At 40.2% G+C, this 20,093-nt stretch overlaps 2 protein-coding genes across 2 annotated transcripts; one reads left to right on the top strand and one right to left on the bottom strand.

The window, feature by feature from the left end:
• Nucleotides 1–312: 312 nt before the first annotated feature.
• Nucleotides 313–14,498, bottom strand: ORC1 (origin recognition complex subunit 1; the record flags this gene model as incomplete). Its single annotated transcript, XM_079536366.1, has 16 exons — nt 313–507; nt 1,308–1,395; nt 2,271–2,437; nt 3,414–3,533; nt 4,814–4,963; nt 5,656–5,763; nt 5,948–6,119; nt 6,643–6,744; nt 7,351–7,457; nt 9,049–9,250; nt 9,596–9,700; nt 9,840–10,134; nt 10,542–10,917; nt 11,340–11,509; nt 13,879–14,006; nt 14,410–14,498. The coding sequence occupies 16 exons, from the start codon at nt 14,496–14,498 to the stop codon at nt 313–315; spliced, it is 2,574 nt and encodes an 857-aa protein (XP_079392492.1).
• Nucleotides 14,499–15,348: 850 nt separating this feature from the next.
• PRPF38A (pre-mRNA processing factor 38A) lies at nt 15,349–19,366 on the top strand (the record flags this gene model as incomplete). The annotated part of the gene is made up of 10 exons (XM_079536326.1): nt 15,349–15,478; nt 15,546–15,705; nt 16,190–16,311; nt 16,789–16,874; nt 17,044–17,154; nt 17,874–17,986; nt 18,507–18,533; nt 18,611–18,708; nt 19,025–19,073; nt 19,324–19,366. The coding sequence occupies 10 exons, from the start codon at nt 15,349–15,351 to the stop codon at nt 19,364–19,366; spliced, it is 939 nt and encodes a 312-aa protein (XP_079392452.1).
• Nucleotides 19,367–20,093: the final 727 nt, after the last annotated feature.

Genomic DNA, 20,093 nt, shown 5'->3' with positions numbered 1-20,093 from the left:
ACAACAACAGGGCTGGTCACAACAGAAGCAGCTCCACAGGGATAAGCTGAGAAACACCGATGCCAGTAATCAATTCCAGCTCACACACCTCAGCTGGAAGGGGACTGCTTACCAACAGTGCTTTTGAAACAGATTGTTTCAGTTCAAGTATTTAAAATGCTCCAAAGCAAGTTCTTTATTGTACAAAGTGCTTTGATACACCACACAAAAATATTTAAAAATACAACCTACTATTTTATCAGTACTTAAAAAAAATAAAATAGACCATCTTTAAAATATTTGTACATATATAGAAATAAAATCTCTATTGCCTTAGTCATCCTTGAGTGCATACATGACATCATCCTGGCTGATGTTGAGGCGCACACGCATGTGAAGGTATTTGTTGCTGGACTCCAGCAGCAGCAGCCTGCAGGCACCGAGCCTGGCACAAATGGCCAAGATGTCTGACACTGTTGGGCTCTGCATGCCCTCCATTCTGCACAGTGATATGTGTTGATGATAGACCTGTTAAAGGAAAAAAAGGTGTTAAAAAAAAAGATGTAACTCAAGTTGACCTCCTGCTGCAATCTATGGGCCAAGGTGAAAAAAGGGAAATTTCCTTCCCTCCTCATCTCTGAATCACAGAATCGCCAAGGTTGGAAAAGACCTACAAGATCATCCAGTCCAACTGTCCATGCATCACCAATAGTTCTCACTCAACCATATCCCTCAGTACAAAATCCAAACATTCCTTCAACACCTCCAGGGTTGGTGACTCCACCACCTCCCTGGGCAGCCCATTCCAGCACCTGACCACTCTTTCAGAAAAGTAGTAACCTAGTCTGTCCACAATTCCACTCCATCATTTGTTACTACACCTTCCCTGGACTATGTGGAATGAAGGTGATCCAGCAGCCCAAGAGCTGATGTACAGCTCATCACCCATCTGTCCACTCAGAAGGAACACACAGGGCAAGTGACCAATAAGGAAAAACTAGGGGAAAAAGTATAAGAGATCAGCCTAACAAGATAATCTTTGATGTTCAAGAACAGATTTGCAGATACAGAGGAAAAAAAATTCCTTGTGTGAGCCAAACCACTGGTAATGCTAATGTATGTGCAGGTGTTCCCAATTACAAGTGGTAGCACCAATTATTTTGCACACCTGGGCTGGACAGCCATGTCCCAACTTACCACTGGGACCCAATTTATTATCATATTGTTCTCCACCAGGTTCTAGGAATACAAATCCCAAGCATTTAAACATTTAAGTTTTGCCTGAGTTTTTACAGTGCATTCAAATGTACCTCAAAACAACAACATACCTGTTGAACTGTTGCCTCCTCAACTCCCGCCTGACGAAACTCTGCTAAAATTGCTTTAAAAAAGATTTGTTCGTGCATTGAGGCATTCCTGAATATCAAAACAAAATGGGCAAGAATCAGTCTGCAAAGTTCAGAACTCGTGAGCTCTTAGAAAGAAATCTGGGAGGAAAATCACCTGCTAGCAACACTTAAATGCAGAGTATTTTCCTACCTGACAGCGGAAATATGCAAGACATTTTGTCAAACAGCCAGTGTTACAACCTCCAACCCTGGGTTGTACAACCTGCAACCCTGACAATACTGAGCATTGCATCTCACTCCTTTCACTATCTGTCTGAACAAGACATTTGACTCCATGCAGAATATAAAGCTTAATGGATCAGTTAAGTGCCACACAGTTTGCTAGTTGTACAGATCCTTGTTTGTTACAAGCATTCATGTGAGGAATGACATGAGATCAAAAATTAACATGGTAAATCTCTATGAGTTACAGAACTGTGTGATGCCATAATACTGTGACTGTACTGTGCTGGCAGAACAAGTCTGTACCTCTTTAATAATTCTGAACCTCTGAAGCTGAAAAAGGCAGAATCCATATTAAACTCCATACATGCTTTGCAATGTGTAACAGTCAGTTTACATTTATGAATTAACAAATTAACATTTTTCAGACACAATACAGTAAACAGGGACAATCATAACATCTCAAAATCCGTGAGGGAAAGGCTAAAATGGAAACATTTAACATTAAACAAGAAATTTCTGCACCTTGTTTTCCCATCTTTCATTTCTATTTTGTATCCCTCTTCTGTGCTGACATTATTGTTTTTAAAATCGTATTTCAGCAGAACACAATGCATCACATGCACTCTAAAGGGAGCGTAAAGATAGACAGAAGGCTTTTGAAAAATAGCACAGTGAAAACGACACAAAAGCAAATAAAAGCCAGAGAAATATTTTTACCTGATTGCCTTTATGTACGGTGATGAGAACATTTCATCTATGGCTTGTGTTATGTGGGCCATCCTGACTATCTCATGAGAACTCTTTTGGCTAGAAAACTCACAGATCTCAGCAGCCCTTCTGCAGATATCAAGGCAACGCCTTGCATCGCCAGACAGTGCTGCTACCTGAAAGTAAACATGACAGGTTTGTAAAATATTTCTTTGCTAAACAATTCTCAGCTTGTAGAATCAATAGGCCAGAAAAACAAACAGGTGGACTGTGTTATGCAAATCCAGATTTGAAATATTCATCAAAATTTTGATCTTACTGATCAAAAGCAACTCCCCTACACCCACCTTGATCTAGCAATCACTAATTTGAGACTGAACTTTTCTTCTAAAACCACAGAAGGTTAGAAAATCTAGGAAATTCAGCATGAACAGTTTAATTCAAAACTTCTCAGAAACATTTTGAGTACCTTAGCACAGTCCACATTCACACAGCAAAAAAAGCAAAAATTCTGTCTTTCATACACAAAGTAATATTATTTTTAAGAGTTCACAACTACTTGAGATAATGGATTTACACTTGCAAGTGTATGAAGAACTTTACGCTTACAACATTTTTGAAACTAAATACCTCTTAAAACCCCACTTGCAGCTTACAATTTTAATGAAGTTTTCATTAGACCATGCACACATCTCAATTTGAGAAGCTATTGACCCCTAAGGCACTATTTGTTTTTTATACTACAGAGCACACAGACTAGAAACAGAATAGGTTACACTGAGGCCTTGAAAATCTGGAGAAAGACAAAATGAATATGGATATTTTCACTGTTACTGCATACTAGACTTTCCCCACCCCCAAGATCCATCCAATGATTTATTATGCCAAACACTGTAGAAAGCTGACATTGTATCATTAAGTAACCTTCTCAAAGCAGGTGGAAATAACAGGGACATTGCTTTGCATGTTTCCTGCAAAAATGCCATGCATACTTCAAAGAAAGAACAGTGCAGGATCCACTACTGGTGCCTCACTTTGTCCCCACTGCAGAATGTGCACCCACAGAACTGAGATTACTGTTACAGAATTCTTTCACATCCCCATAATTTTTACCTGGCTCAACACAGAGGATAATATTTGTACTATATTTACCTTTCTGGAAACTAGCTGAATTGCATCCTCCTCAAATGCCTTCACACTGTTCAGTCTAGACGAAATAATTTGCTGTAGCTGTTTGTAGGTGTAAGGCTGAAAGGACATTCTGGTGAGACCCTATAGTAAACAATAAAATGCAGTGAGAAGTTCTTGCAGTACTTAAACTATTCAAGCATAGCTTGCATTGTTAGCAGTTACAACTTCTGTGGTTGGAGCAGTCTGTTTCATCTGTGTCTCCTTCTTCCCCTCCAAGCTTTGATAAGCTTTAATCTTTTTTTTCTGCTTTGCATTTGTAAAATAAGTATGCACATCCACCAATGAAACAGATGGAGTGCAGATCACTACCCCAGAAGGGCAGAGCTAGTGGTGCATGCTATTAGAATCCAAGTTCTCTTACAAAATTTGTAAATAAACTAGAGCCACCAATATAAGAATCTTTTGATTACTACTGTTTACACTGATTTTTAAGTACAGTAACAGCAGAACCTACCAAAACTATCCACCTCTTCTTTAGCATATCTATGTGCATGTATACAGTCACACTGTTGACTTAATGTTAGGCCTGCAAGTCAACAACCAGCAGAGAACTACAAATCCACCTCTGGCTCAAGCTAATAACAACTGATTTCAGATGAGAAGGCCAATGTACAATTTATATATGATGTACTGTCTTTCACATCCTGCAGGAGGCAAAGCTTTACATCCCTTATGAATTCCTCTCCCTTGACTACATGGATTCTCAGAGCCTCAGCTAATCTGCAGGTTCAGTGGGTGGGAAAAAGCAATTCACAGTTCCTGTGCCACTATTTTTGAGTCACAGAAGGATGAAGGCAGAGCACTGTTCTCGCAAATCACTTCTTATGGAAGCACTGAAACAAAGACCTAGGACAGTGGATTAAACACATGTATAGAGTACATTCAATTTACTGACCAAAGGTATTGAACAAAAAAATCCACCATCTGATTAGAGCAAACAGAGACAAGTAATCTGTGCCAGAAATGAAAGGGGAAATAGCAAGGGAAAACAGAAGGAAATTTCTCTGAACTCTGGAGTAGCAGCTTCACCATGATGCACAGAATTCAATTATACAAAACTTAACATGTTTAAAAAGACATCTGCCTTCTTTTTCTTAATTCATTCTTACAGGAACAGAGTGTTCTTATCTAGCATAACATCTGACCAGTGAGCTGGCTCCTGTACTTATTTTGCTAAGATTTATATGATCACCTGCCCTATGGAGACAAGAGAGAATTATAATTGTTTGTAATTATTTAACTTCTGATGTAACCCACTCTACCTTTCCCTCCCAGATTACTTTTGATTGCATGCAGCACTCAATCAGTTCTTTTTTTTTTTTTTTTTTTAAGCTTGGCAACCTAATTGTTAGAGGACATACCAGCCTGCTAGATACTCTGTTCATCATTATTCTCTCTGGCAAGTCCATGGTGTTAGCAATGGCCAGGATGATTAACTTGGAGTGCTTTTGAGTCGGCCAGTCAAATAAGTTGTACATCACATTCTGTTTTCGGGTCCACAGAAGATCAAGCTGAAGAAAAAGATAAGAACCTGACTGAAAAAGAATGTCTTGTAACAGTACAACTTACAGTGAGGTTTGAGAGTTCTGCCACAAAACACTTCTCACATAATACTGAATAAGGTGTCTCTCTGCATTTCCTTTGCTAATCTACTAATAGTACTGCATTTTTTGAATTAGAGCTCTAATCTCTCTCTGAAAAGTATTCATTACAAACTTAAGCTGCAATTTTAAACGCTAATGTGATATATTACATCCAACAAAATTAAACTACCTAACCATGCAAAGATCTGAATCATAGTAAAAAAAAAAAAATCATTACTGAACACAGTATATTCACAGTTTCAAAACTAGATTTTTCATTGTGAATTTTCTCTCCACAAAAAAATGCAGCTTCCAGATAAAATACATACTCTGAACAGTTCAATCCCATGCTATTTAGGAGCTGACAGCATTCATTATGCCATAAAACCAACATGAAAATAAAGACAAAGAATTTTGGCAACAGGAGACTCATCTATTTACATTGTTTCCTAATGAGACTAAGAGGAACTATTTGAGTGCCCTCACTCCAAAGTCTTCTCCTTTAGATCATATATGACATGCTCTAAACACAAACTGTTTTTCCATTCTCTAAAAACCTTTTTTTTAAATGATACTTTAGGAAAGATTTAGGATGGAGAAGGAAGGATTCCTTGTCTCACCTCATCCACTACCAGCACTGTGGTCTTCCTCTTTGGTCCAGGTGTGCAGAACAGTTTTGCCAACAGCACTGCAGCATGAGCTGCTGTCACCTTCTGACCTGTCAGTAACTGGACAAGAATTAAATTATACTGCAGGTTAATCACACCAAAACTCTGGAAATAGGCAGTTTAATGCTTTGTATGTTTTAACTTTCAGAAGTATTGATTGTTAGTTGTCTTGAACCCCATAAAATATTGAGGATCTGAACTTCCTCTTCTTTCAAAGGAGAGCAGCTGAGGAGGCTTTTCTCACCTCTAGAATCTGCACATAAGCTTGGTGAGGATCAGTAAGCTTCATGCCATTGATCTCTATGAACTGGAATGATGGTAGGTCATCACCTTCTGTAGCTCGCTGAAGACAGCGAACCACTTCATGAACAGTTGCAGTTTTACCTGTTCCAGGCACTCCAGAAATATACATACACCTACAAAACAGAAGGCCTTTTTAGCAGTCTCAGTAAAAGAGTAACACTCTTAGAGTCAAGAAATTGGAGTTCCTGGACTCTGAGGTTGCCTTGAATACCTTTCCCTCTATGTCTCTTCAGGTAATTCCCTACATTCAGTTACTTCATTGCTAATTAGGACATGTCACACATTAGAATATAAGGTTTGTTGGTTTTTTTTTTTTTTAATTATTAAAGTAACTAACAATCTAAAATACTTTAGAAATTCTAATTTTGCTTTGTTAAAAAAAATATTTTCCCAGACATCTAAAATTGACTAGGCATTTCTGTCTTAAATTTGAATTTGTACAATAAAGAAAATATATTTACATATTATTTACACACACAACAAGCTCTCAAGGAAAAAAACACGCTGGAAAATTCAACTAGGATCTTTACTTCAGTCAAACAAGGATAGCATTTTAAATAAAAGCAGCCTTGATTGACTGACACTGCACCATAGATATGTGTGATCTCAGTTACACAGCCTCACCAATGAACTCACCCTCCTGTGCCATCAATAAGTTTGCTTTCCACAAAGTTATAGATATCCTGGAATTCTTCCTCACGACAGGGCAAAGACTCTGGGACAGCAGAAACGTGCAGCCTTTTGATTAAAACAAACAAAGGAGTCAAACAAACCGGAGGCCAAAGAGTTGTATTTTCACAGATCTTCCTGAAGGGCCTTAAGGGGCAAAGCAAATAGCAGGCCCCTCCCACCTCTTCCCTTCACAGCTCTGTGTAGTTTTTAAATCTGTCTTATATACTTTAGGTTTGAACACCAATGTCAAGTGTCCAAATGAAACAGTCTAGTCTCTCTAGAGGTTTTAAGCTTTTGAGCTTTAAGATGGCTGAACAATCATCATCATCAAATAGTATGAAATGAGGTATAGTAGGGATAAAAAGAGGTGATAGCTTGTAGGATGGTACTCATAATACCAGTAAAATCTACAAGAGAAGATCTTTGCTTTTATTTTTTTGAGTGTTAGAATAAAGACAGATACCTAACTCTGAAGAATTTAGCATTAAGAACTAGTTACAATGACTTGCAATCGTAGAGGTAGTACTATAGCCACCTGTAATTATAGTATTTATTGTCAATTCCTTAGTGTTCCTCTGAAATCAAAATACTACCCATGTTCACTGAATTTATTCAATCTGGTACAGGTGACATTACCTTATTTTAGCATTTCCTGCCTTCAGTGAACGTTACCTTAATCTGGCTTCTTCCAGTACACTGGTTGGTTTCTGTGCTGCATGGCTGCGCCTGGGAATTTCAGGAGTTGCATTCCGGGGTGTCCTGGGTGTTCCCAGTAAGGGCTGAGAAGAAAAAATTAGGATCTCAAACAGATGTGCTACATACAGGAATTTCTGCCAGAAACAGACCATTCATATGAGCCTCTGAAACGCTGATTACACAAACTTCCTGGAGATGTCAAAGTACAAGGTGAAAGGAGGCACGGTCCTTACAGGAAGGAATTGCCAAATTAAGTCTCATGGTCTTTTTCTTCCTTGAGGAGACAAAGAAACCAGCAAGCAAAATAGCGACACAGACAACTTCACCTTTTGATTTGCTGAAATATTTTAAAGTTCTTTACGTTCTGTAACTCAGTGTTCCAAAGTGACCTGGTTCTCAAGAAAGAGCAAACAACTAGAAACTAATGATCTGTATTTCACTGTCCAAACAAAAAAGCCATGCAGTATCTTATATATTCTTCCTCATTGTGCCTACAAGCTCTAGTTGTGCTAGGATTTCTGTGTTACACTTTACATAAACAGAGGCCGATTTTAATTAGCCCCCCTAAATATCCCCATCCCAAGCCCAGTGGCTGTGACACTATGAGAAACTGCTGGCCATACTGTCTTTAGCACAGCCATAAACACTGCACAGCACAGTCCTGAACTCACAGCTTCCTGCAATATATGAAGATTGCACTGACCAAAGACTATTCAGAAATGGATCATTCTTGGGTACTTAAGTCAGTTGTTCACTAAATTCACATAATATTTGTACAGTAAAAGTACTGCTTGCCCAAGAACTGCACAAGTCTAACTACTCACTGAATAACTGACTAATTGCTTTTAATCATAATTTCTACCAGGTTTATTTGAGAGCCTGTAGATTATACTGGGAGAGAAAAACAGTTTCTGCTCCACTCTTCTGCCACTGGTGACTTCACACACCTACACTGTATCTCCTCCCACACTGTCTCATTTTAAGATTCATAATTCATGTACTGCTTTCAATAGTTTCTCATGTAGAAACAAATCCATCATTTCATTATCTCTTGCCTTCCTTTGAACCAGCACGGAGCTTATTTTTTTTCTTGAGAATAGCTGTTGAGAAACGCAGCACCATTCAGGTGTTTCAAACAGTTTCCTCAAATCATCTTAAAAAAAAAAAAACAAACAACTAATTATACCCTAGGGATTCTTCTCTTGTAAAGCTGCCCAGTGATTCACACAAGACTTTCACTTATGTATCACTAGTAGATGACCTGAATCCACAGCCTAAGAACTACTGATTCAGGACGTGCTAATGTTCTTCCTCCCTTCCAAATTCTCTCCCCTGTCCTTCCTCAAAGCAAGTCAAGACATTACAGCCACATAACAAACAAACCAACCCAGCACATTCAGCAGTCACTGGTCAGCTCCAGCCTAATCCAACATTTCCTTTGCTTAGGCTGGAGAGTTTTCTGATCAACACTGTTGTAACATTGAGGATAACCAAGTACTGTATTTTCATAACTTAGTCATACTGAAAATCATACAAATGTTTCATCTAAAGCATAGGAGCTCAGATACTTAACTTTGGCATACAGGCATTGAGCATTAAAAAAAAAAAAAAAAAAAAAGATTAGAAACAATAAAGAAAACTTTTTAAAGTGTCAGCAGCTATGAGGAACCTTACTGTTTTCCTTGGGGTCTTGGCAGGAGTGTGAACTGAAGGCTTCCTTGAAGATTTTGGGGTACTGAACATTCTGCTCGATTTGGCTTTCTTCTCTGGTGTGCAGCCCACATCACTATCTTCTTCCTCACTACTTGAGGAGTAAGAACCGTCCGAGCTAGACAGAAAATCCTCTGCCTCCTTTGATTCTAGCATGTTTAATAAGCTATCAGAAAGAAATGACAGAAGTTTTGTTTTGGTTTTTTTTTGCTTTTTTTTTTTTTTTTTTTTTAAATAAACCACATATGACTGCTCACTACAGTGTTATTTGACACATTTTCAGTTCTTCCTGTAAGGTGCCTATAATCAGCAAGTCAACTTATTCTCCACTTCAACCATTAATTTTCCATAGCTATTTAACAGACAAGTATTAAAGGAAGTCAGCTTAATGTTTCTTAATATAAGACAGTTTTTACCCACTCTGCAATATTTGTATTAAGCTATACAAACTCTTGAGGCTTTGAGGTGTCAAAAACCATTTGAACAAGATTGCATGAAAGCAAAAGTTCACCTGATTTGTTCTGCAATGCGAGTGCTTGTCTCCTGTGTACACGTCCTACGAGAACGAGGGGTCACCGCTGGGCTCTGACTCCCCAGCTCCTTATGTCCAGTTAAGCTGTAAAGAACACAGAGCTACTTTTATCTGGACCACACTTGTAATGATGGAGAGGAAGCCCTTTAAACTTCAGGCTCTACTGTTAAGCCTGTGAACTCAATGCAAATACAAAAATAGTTATGAAAATACTGTTACTTACATTATAGCATCATCTTCCATATTAAGATTCTTGACTTTCTCATTGGAGTCTTCAACCTTCCTATAAGGGGACAGTCTTAGCGTATCACTAAACACCTCCTGGTGCTCTGCTGTACCAAACACTGACTCCAGCTTATCATTGGCACAAGCTATTTTTGGTGGCGAGCTTAGAATTTCAGTGAATTTCACTTTTCTTTTAATAGCTGTTGGTTTTAACAGTTGAGAATCATAGACATCATCTAAAAGTTCCAAAACATCCTCTTCCAGGAGTTTGCCTTTTGAAGATCTTGTGGGACCTAGGAATGAAAAGCAAGATTTTGTCAGGCTTTAACATAAGTGGTTTGAGTTAGAAGTTTCAGAAGACGCTGTATGACTCAGAGCTGTAATTTAAATGAAACCTGATGGCATTAAGCTTTGTGGACAGAAAACTGAATTACAGGAAAGCATGCATTTCCTCTATGAATACAACAACATAGTAGAAAAGTGAAAAATCAGGTTCTATCGCTTCTAACTTCACTCAGCTTTCAGTTTGAATATATGGTCCAAATGCGTTCATTCAGTCAATCCAACGTAAACTTTCTTGTATACCATTAACCAGAAAAGTAAGGAAAAATAAGGCAGACATTGTGAGGTCAAGATGGAGTCACAATACTACATTCAAAACAACCAAATGGACAGAATACACACACTGACATATACGTACTGCTCAAATCTAACTTCTTTCTTGCAGTTGGATTTTTGGTGCCATTATCTATTCTTAGTGAATGTCTCTTCTTAGAAAGGGAAGACTTAGAAGCAGAATGTTTTGATTCTATTCCCATCTCAACATTTTTTGTTTTTGGGGCACTCCAAGCAACCTTCTTGGTCTCTTTTTTCACAGAGGAAGTGATCTCCGAAGGAACAAAAGAGCTGACAGAGTTTGGGATGCCATCTCCTTTCTTGTTAGCTTCATTCAGCATAGAGAACGTGTCTGGGGACAAAACCCTAAAGCATTTCCCATCCCAAGACTGTTTCACACAGAAGATTTTCTCCTTTTTTAATCTAGTAGGTAGTTCATCCTTCAGACGCAGTGGTATTACCTGAAAAAGGAGAAAAAAATACCAACACATGCATACTGCTGATTTAGCATTCAACCGTTTTCTCTTCACATATCTTACGGTTGGAACTCATGGAGCTTCATTAGAAATGGCAACGAGTTCAGCCTACAAAACAATTGGCACAGTGTTACCCTGGTACAGGCCCTGTCAAACCATGACAGGCCTCCATCACATTACTTCCTTCCACGCAATCCTCTAGACGGGCTGGCTGCCCATAACCAAAGTCATTTGGGGATGGAAGAAAGGAGGAGTACTGAGTTTTCAACCATCCTGCACAACTTCATTAGCAATCAAATACACCTTGCACGTTCAGTTCAGGAGGAAGTGAAGTAGCTGCACTGTTCTGTTTTCCAAATTGTTTCTTTCTTTTTTCCCTCTGCATGTAGATAGGCTGCAGTACGTACCAGCACACTTTCGATGATAGTCTCCACAGCTATGTCAGTGTCATAGCCAGAAACTAGATCAAAAAACACTTCCTGGGAAGAAATCCTTCTTTTAAGCAGTTTCTGCTTATTCTTAGGTACCTCTGTAATATGAGTGAACCACTGCACAACTGCATGCTTCTGCTGAGCCCCTACAAATGAAAAGAAAATGAACACTAAGGATTCTCTCGTGCCACAAATAGTTCTTACCAGACCTTGGTGACTTCAACTAAAATACTGCACAAGACACTTTACATTTATGTACTGAAAAGCAGTGTTCTTCCTTAACTTTTAGAAAAAAGAGGATGAAAAATTTTCCAGATGAATGAGGGAGATAAATTCGCTCTAGGTCAAACAAAGTTAAGGCCAAAACTAGAAACTGACAAATGATGCAGAAGTTACAGCTCTCATAGCTCTGGCAAGAAAGTACGCAGACAGTTCTATACTATCAGCAATGTGAATACTTTAGAAGAGTGACATTTAATAACATCAAAGCTCAGGATTCCAATTCATCACTACTGCAGTACCACATTAAGGGCACCACAGCTGTGCCACTGGTTACTGGATGGAATTGCACATTTCTGGTGAACCACAGGGATACCACAGCCACGTTGTTCAGTGCTCGCTAGACAGACGTGGGACAGTCAGGGAAAACTTTGGGCACTACAGCATTTGCTGGGAGTGACTTGGATTAATTTAGAGAAAGATTGAACAACATGATCCTGGGGAATTTCACTGAGAATTTAAATTTAAGGTGCATCTTCCGTATAGTTCAGTCAAACAACTAAAGCCTGTTCTAAAGAGAGCTGTTTCTAAAGAGCCTTTTATTTTGATATGTCACATAACAAGTACTTAAGTGCTTTACTCTGGGAGTCAGTCATGTGTGCATACAAGTAAATTTACAAATGTATGTAGCTATGTAAATGTTAAGAAAATGCCAGCCTTATTTCTTAGAACCCATGCAAGCAGGCTCTTTGTCCAGGAGTTCCATAAAACTCCCTTATCTGTTCCCTCCTCACACACTGGGAAATTCGAAACAAAAATGCCTAGAAATGAGCCACCAAGGATAAAAATCCGACATGGACATAGGTGAGAAAGTAACTGATATGAGACTGTAAGTCTGAGTTGATGATTAATTGATATCATTGACGAGTTGATATCTGAATTGAGACTGTCACAGCTTACGATGATACCTATGTCAAGCCTCAAATCACAGAATTCACTTAGATCAGCTAATTTTTTTCACACAGAGGGTGGTGACACATTGGAACAGGCTGCCCAAGCAGGCTGTGGATGCCCCATCCCTGGAGGCATCCAAGGCCAGGCTGGATGTGGCTCTGGGCAGCCTGGTCTGCTGGTTGGCTACCCTGTACATAGCAGGGGGGTTGAAACGAGATGATCTTCGTGGTCCTCAAGCCAAGCCATTCTGTGATAATCTAATATTTCACTGTCACAAAAGAAGAGGTTCCATACTGGCGTGCACGCGATCTAACTGAACTTCACTAAATGAAAGCAGTGACATAAAAGGAGAACTGAGAAGTTTCATAACATTACTGCTAATTTCAGGGTTATTTTAAAGATCAACCAGAAATGTTTGCTCACTGACTAACGAACCAGAGAATCCTGCTGTGAAATACCAGAGAAGAAAGTCTGAATAAACGGCATGAGAAAGTTCCTCATGGATAGAGTTAAAAGAAATTTAGAACATAATACAGTTTTTATGCTCCTATTCATATTTTAAGGTGTTCATCTTCAAATGAAAACAAAACCAAGCATCTTTAACGACTTTGTCAAAGACATGGAAAACCTTTTCAAGAAAGATTGACAAATTTGAGTCCAGCATGAAAAGAATATTCAGTTGTTACAATAAATGTGCGTTACAAATACGCATCACTCTGTGTATTTTTGTTTTGAATGAGAAAACCCACAAAATATTATCAATGCAGATCAAAAGAAACAACAGCTGTTGAAAGAAATGAGGCTTAGCTAATAAATAGTTTCTCATTCAGACTCTACATAGCCTTTGTCTCACTTGCCTGCCATGACTTATCATTTCATATCTATCTCTACCTAGAAATAAGCAGTATAAGTAGTACAAATAAGAGACAGAAGTGACGAGCCTATTTATTCAGCTGTGTATGCTACACTGAAATCCTTGGTGTCTAATAACACGCAAGTCTCAGGGCTGCAGCACTCTTGTTCCAGTGGGATTCTCCAATATCTAAATGAAGCAAGAGCTCACGTTGCCTTCCTTGAGGACTGTTTCTTCTAGAAGTAAACAAGTAAGCAAAAGACTGTGCCTTTTAAAGCCTTTCAACTGCATTTAGCTATCCAATTTAGATGAAATCAGCACCAAATTTTTAGGGAGAACGTGCATACACAAGCAGTGATCAGCACAGTCCCGTTCCTGTAATAATTTAGAGCAGCAACACAGCATTAATGCTAATCACATCCCCATGGTATAGTTATCTTTAAAGCATTTTAAGATTCCTCATGTAGGAGGTGAGTTTTTATTTCTTACCATCTTCGTACAAATCCAGGAGTTGTGCCACAAAAGGTTGATCTGCATTCTCCCCTTCTATTAGAACAAAGTCACCAAGCTGTATACATCTTTCTGTTTTGCTTCTCTCTGATTTGATAAGAATTCCTCTAGAAAATGATGTAGACAGTTCAACATCCTTTACAATTCACATGCCATCAAATCTGACCTCCTGCCCAACTTAAAGCCACTTATAGCCCCTCCAACAAAGACTAAAGTTTAAAAACAACAACAAAACTTCCCAATTAAAAACCTTCACTTGCATTTTGAATAGGCAGTTAACACTTATTTACAGATTATAATTAAGTGCTTTTGCTCAAACATGCAATTTACATTTCAAGAGCTTTATGACAACGCTTTTTGTGGTACACATACAATGTCATGACAGTACGACAAAACTACTGTTATTTAGTAATATTCTCACAGCCCAATTAACTTAAGTGACATCAAAAAGGCAAAGCAAGTGTCACTGCTTACGTCCCCCTGAGAAAAACAGAAACAAACGCTTTTTACTTGTACTGCAGAGTCCTCAGCTTTCTGTCTGAGCTCGTGGGCTTTCCATACCAGGAATAAATGATTTTGCTCTGCTGACCGGTGTCCATGATTCCTGAGGAAAAGAATAAGCACATAAACGAGCAATTATCGCTTATAGCTTAAAAATAAGAGGGGACAACACTCAAGTTTTCCAAACCGCGGGAATGGCCGTCAGTCCCCGATTCCCCCAAGCGGCGCAGATTAAGATGTAGCCCCAGCTCCCAACCTCAGTCCCCGCCCGCCGCTCGCGTTAAACCCCCGGGGTTAAACCCGCCCTGAGGGCCCCCTTTTCCCTGACAATGCCCTCGCACACCGAAGGCCGTTTGAGCGCCTCTCCTCGCTGGTTTTCGCCCATCTCCCACGAACGCGGCGGGTGAAACAGTCGCGCACGCTTCACCTCCCCTCCCTCTTCCTTTTTTGGCCTCAGAGCCGCCATCCCCATGGTTGCTTTCCTACCGCCAAACAGCCCGCGTGGCCATGGCGCCGGACGGGGTCGAACCCGCAGAGACACCGAAGCGCCCTCACAGAACGAGCAACCCAGCCAGCCAGCCAGCCGCCCGCCCGCCCGCTGCCCTCAGGGACCGCAGCCCCGCTCACCATAAAACCTCAGCGATCCCCGCGCGCAGCAGCACCAACGGTAGCGCCGCGAGCTCCCGCTACCCCCGCGATAGAATTTCGCGCCAAAGCCCACCTGCAGCCCCGCCCCCTCCGCCGCGCGTGCGCACAGAACGGAGAGGATGGGAGAAGGTAGCCGGGCGGTGCCGCCATATTTGAATCTGGAAGGGGTACCGGAAGTGATGCTCTGCCCGAAAAGAACGTGGCGGGGTGGGGGACGGGAAGCGGAAGTTGTTAGTGTTCCCCGCGGAAGTGGGGTGAGTGTGTTTGCCGCCGTACGGAGGGGAGCCGGGGGCGGCCGCCATGGCGAACCGCACGGTAAAGGACGCGCACAGCATCCACGGCACCAACCCGCAGTACCTCGTGGAGAAGATCATTCGTACCCGCATTTACGAGTCCAAGTATTGGAAAGAGGAATGCTTCGGCCTCACGGGTATGGCGGGCTGGGTCGGGCGGGGAGTTCGAGGGGAGGCCGGCACTGATGGCTGTTCATCTCGCAGCCGAGCTGGTGGTGGACAAGGCCATGGAGCTGAAGTACGTGGGGGGCGTCTATGGCGGGAACATCAAGCCCACGCCTTTCTTGTGCCTGACGCTGAAGATGCTTCAGATCCAGCCCGAGAAGGACATCATTGTGGAGTTCATAAAAAATGAGGACTTCAAGTAAGTCTGTAGCACGTTTCCTTGCCTTGAGCTCTTTTGCTTGTCGAAATGTGGATGTCCTGAACTGCCAGGGAAGCTCCAGGGCAGGGTTCAGCTTCCTGTAATGTGCTCTTCTTGCTAAAGCCTGGCCTTACTCTTGCTTTCTGAAGGCTTGTTCCTCTTGTTGCTGGGCTGCTGAAAATATTTTGCCTTTATGGCTTATGTTCTCTGCAGTAACACAGCTCAAAGTACTGGGAGTGAGGTGCGTTAATGGAGCCATAATCACCTACTTTCTCTAAAGTGTTTAATTTCTGGGAGTGATAATGCAGCTCTGCACATATAAACAACCTGTACTGGGATGCTGCACGTGCTTGAGTATTTGAAGGAGAAGATCCATACAGACATGTTTTATTGTAGGGTACTGTTTTTCTCATAAAATTCTGGGAATTATTTAAACTGCTGACTGTGCAGAAAGCTCAGATATGTGCAATGGTTTACTTTCCAGGTATGTCCGAATGCTTGGTGCATTGTACATGAGATTGACAGGCACAGCTATTGACTGCTACAAGTATCTTGAACCACTCTACAACGACTATCGAAAAATAAAAAGTCAGAACAGAAATGGGGGTAAGCAACCTTATGTGGTTATGGTTTCTCAGTGCATTAGTGGCCTCTTTAGCAGGTGTTTCTTTTAGAAAAATATTCTCTTTTAATAATGTGTAAGTTAAAAAATGGAACACAACTATCCTTTTGAAACACTGCTTTTACTGACTTATCCTTGTGATATCATGTTGTGAGTCTTGCACAAATAAGAACTGCCTTTCTTATTTTGCTTTCCCCATGTGCTGGCGTTTTCTGTTGACACTGAAACTCAACTCCATATATATCAAAGAAACATACTACTGGAGTGAGTTTATGCACTGGGCATCTGCAATTCTTAGCTGTGCTGCAGTTTCTCCTTTCTACAAGACAGGCCTAAGGATTTCCTTCACCATTAAGAAAAATTTTAAAGCTATTGTTTGTGCAGCTCCTTCAGCGAAGTCCAAAGTATCTCATTTGTATAGTATTGACCATATATTTAAGATGCTATTTTTTTCCCTCTAGAATTTGAACTGATGCATGTGGATGAGTTTATCGATGAACTGCTCCACGAGGAACGTGTGTGCGATATAATTCTGCCTCGATTGCAGGTTTGGAGAAACAAATGGTCTTAACTGCATCATATTCAGTAGTTGTATCAGCTACTGGCATAGCACACTAGTTGAATGAAGCTATGATTAAGAATCTTTGGGCATGTCAGATGCCTCTTTGGTGCTTATGTTATATATAGCCCAAGAATAAAGTTGTAATTTCTCCTAGAAACGATATGTTCTGGAAGAAGCTGAGCAACTTGAACCTCGTGTTAGTGCTCTGGAAGAAGATATGGATGATGTAGAATCTAGTGAGGAGGAAGAAGAGGAAGATGAAAAGGTTAGTGACATGTTTTAGAAGAAAAGGTAAAGCTAGTGCTGGAACTGCCACAAACTGTGTGGGTTTGTGAGAAATATTTGAGAGATCTCAGCTGTTTGCAACTATCAGCTCTTCCCTTAATGGATTTTCACATAAGCTGCCTGTGAGAACGCTTTAGATCCTGAAGCAGCTCTGAAGTGTTGTCTGTCAGGCTTTCCTGCCTGCTGAAAATCACAGCTCTGAATCTCTTTTGTGCTACTTAAACATGTTTTAGATAAATTATTTTATCTATCTATTATTTTACATAGCCAACAAGTAAAGATGGTGAAGGTTATGATGACAACTGTAGTCAAATCTGCTGTGTTATTTAAGAATCAACAGTATGAAAGCAGCCATTTTAATTTCCAGTTACCAAATTTGGGCAGTATCACTCATACAGGAATATGAAATATTTGAAGAATACAAGGCTTGATTTCTGTTGACCCTGAAACTCAGTTCCATATATATCAAAGAAACATACTACTGGAGTGAGTTTATGCACTGGGCATCTGCTATTCTTAGCTGTGCTGCAGTTTCTCCTTTCTACGAGATAGGCCTAAGGATTTCCTTCATCATTAAGGAAAATGTTATTGGATGGCTTATTTCCTCTTTTTTCACTTAGATTTATCATTCAGAATTCCTTGTTATAAATAAAACCTCGATGAAAGACTTACAGAACCTTTTTCCCCCGCTGTTCCCAGCTGGAGCGAGTACCGTCTCCTGATCACCGCAGAAGAGGCTACAGAGACCTTGACAAACCTCGCAGATCTCCAGCTATACGATACAGGCGGAGCCGAAGCAGGTCTCCACGAAGGTGAGACGTGGCTCCTTCTCAGCAGTATTTTTACCTGTTGTGCTGCGGAGGGCTGCAGTGAAGCACGAAGGAGAAGATGACAATTTAGGCCCAGAATCTCTTACACTTTCCACGTTCTTTAGCCACTTCCTAAAGTAAGGAGCAGTGCAGTCACAGTTGACATCTGACTGTTTCCCTTGATCTTCAGTAACTGTTGAACTTGCTGGCCACTGTTAGCTAAATCTGATAATAGAATGAAGATACTAAGGGGAACAAAGTGCTTGTTTCCATGTAAGCTGAAGTTTTGAGAGAAAATCCAGGTACTGTTCCTCCTGGTAGCAAGCCAGAAAAGAATCATCACTTAACCCTTCTGCTCAATGCATGGGCCAGACCAAAGCATGTACTGCCCCTTGTGCATCAAGCCCATCAACTGCTACTATAGGCTATAGGAGAGTGTAGGGTGCAGTTGCTAGAGTGTATAGGGAATGAAACTGGTGTTTCTGTTACTAATTTTAATGCTGCTTTTCTCCCTCAATTACAGGCGAAGCCGCTCTCCAAAGAGAAGAAGGTAGTCTTTTATTCTGTTACTTTATGTTAAAACGTATGTTTGTAGCATGGCTGTCTTAAAAGCTTCTTTCCTCTCAGTCCATCACCACGCCGGGAGAGGCATCGCAGCAAAAGCCCACGACGGCACCGGAGCAGATCCAGGGAGAGGCGCCACAGATCAAGATCTAAATCTCCAGGTATTTCTGTAGTTTTTAAATTAATCTGGCTTTTTTTTTTTTTAACCAGACGACATCTACTGAAAGAAAATTCAGTGTCATAGTATCAAAAGGTAGTTTACATGCTTAATCTGGTTTATAAAGTGGTTAATTGTATGAAAGTGTTGAGAACTGCTCCAATACTCACAAAATTGCCTGGGTACACTTTTCAGATACTTGGCAGGAGGTTAATTTGAGTGCCTAATTAGCTAGGACAATTAGAAGCAGATTGCAAGAGCAAAAGAAAAAAGACCTCCAGGGTCTATGGAAGTAACTTTGGGTTTTTTCTGTCTTACAGGACATCATCGTAGTCACAGACACAGAAGTCATTCCAAATCACCTGAAAGGTATTATTTTGTGGCACATTTCTTAAGGATGGGTGTTTGGTTGTAAGAGCTCGTGCTTGTCATTGAATCTTGGGGATTGAAGGTCTTCTTACTATGTAGTAAATGAAGTATTTGATATGGTACTTCATTCAGTGTTTTCTAGTTACACTATCCACACGTGGCTGTGTAAAACACCACTTATTGCTGTAATTCATGTTGTCTGTTTAAAACAGTTACTAGAACTGTGACACATAATTGTTCTCCCTTTCAGATCTAAGAAAAGTCACAAGAAGAGTCGTCGAGGGAATGAATAATGAACTAATTTCAGCACACAGTTCAGTCTAATACTGTCCTATTTGCTTTATGGGACAGCTGAATATGCACTGGCTGCTTTAGCAGTCATTTTTAATCCTTTTCCTCTTGTACACGTGTTGTTTTTGTGGGGGGCTTTTTGTTGTTGTTTTTTAGTTAAAGCTGAAGTTGCTTTTACTTTCTAATCCTTATGATAAAATCTGAAGGTAGTTTATAAATTGTTTTTCTTGAGGCCTGTAAAAAAACAGTGAAGAGCAATAAAATAGGGTTTTGTCTTTGAAGGCTCTTTCCTGTTTCTTTTGTAATCTTTCACTGGGACTTCTAATTGAAACTGGCTTTATTCTCAAAGCTTTGTTCTGACTAACATGCTGCGTTCCATTGCTAAAGTGTGAATATGTGTAAGTCATAAACACTGAAGAACTACAAGCGTAAACTCTGTTAATAAGCCTCTGGTACAGGAAAGAAAGCAGCACCACCAAAATCTAGCATGGGTTTAAGTTAGCTTCCAATTTCATTAAGTAATCTCCACTATATAGCCAGCGCTTGTTCTTTTTTAAGGGATCTTCCTTAAGTCTAGTACTAGCCAGGATCAAAAGATTCAAGTAGAGTAAAATACCCCTTTTTGCCTGAAACATGTTGTTATTTAGTAAATTTAGGAACAGTAAACCACTACTTTGAAGACAGATCACTTATGGCCTACCTGTGACTAGGAAGAAAATGACACGTTAG

Source organism: Tetrao urogallus (assembly GCF_951394365.1).
Source record: "Tetrao urogallus genome assembly, chromosome: 5".
NCBI lineage: Eukaryota > Metazoa > Chordata > Aves > Galliformes > Phasianidae > Tetrao > Tetrao urogallus.
This window is presented reverse-complemented; position numbering and strand designations above follow the sequence as displayed.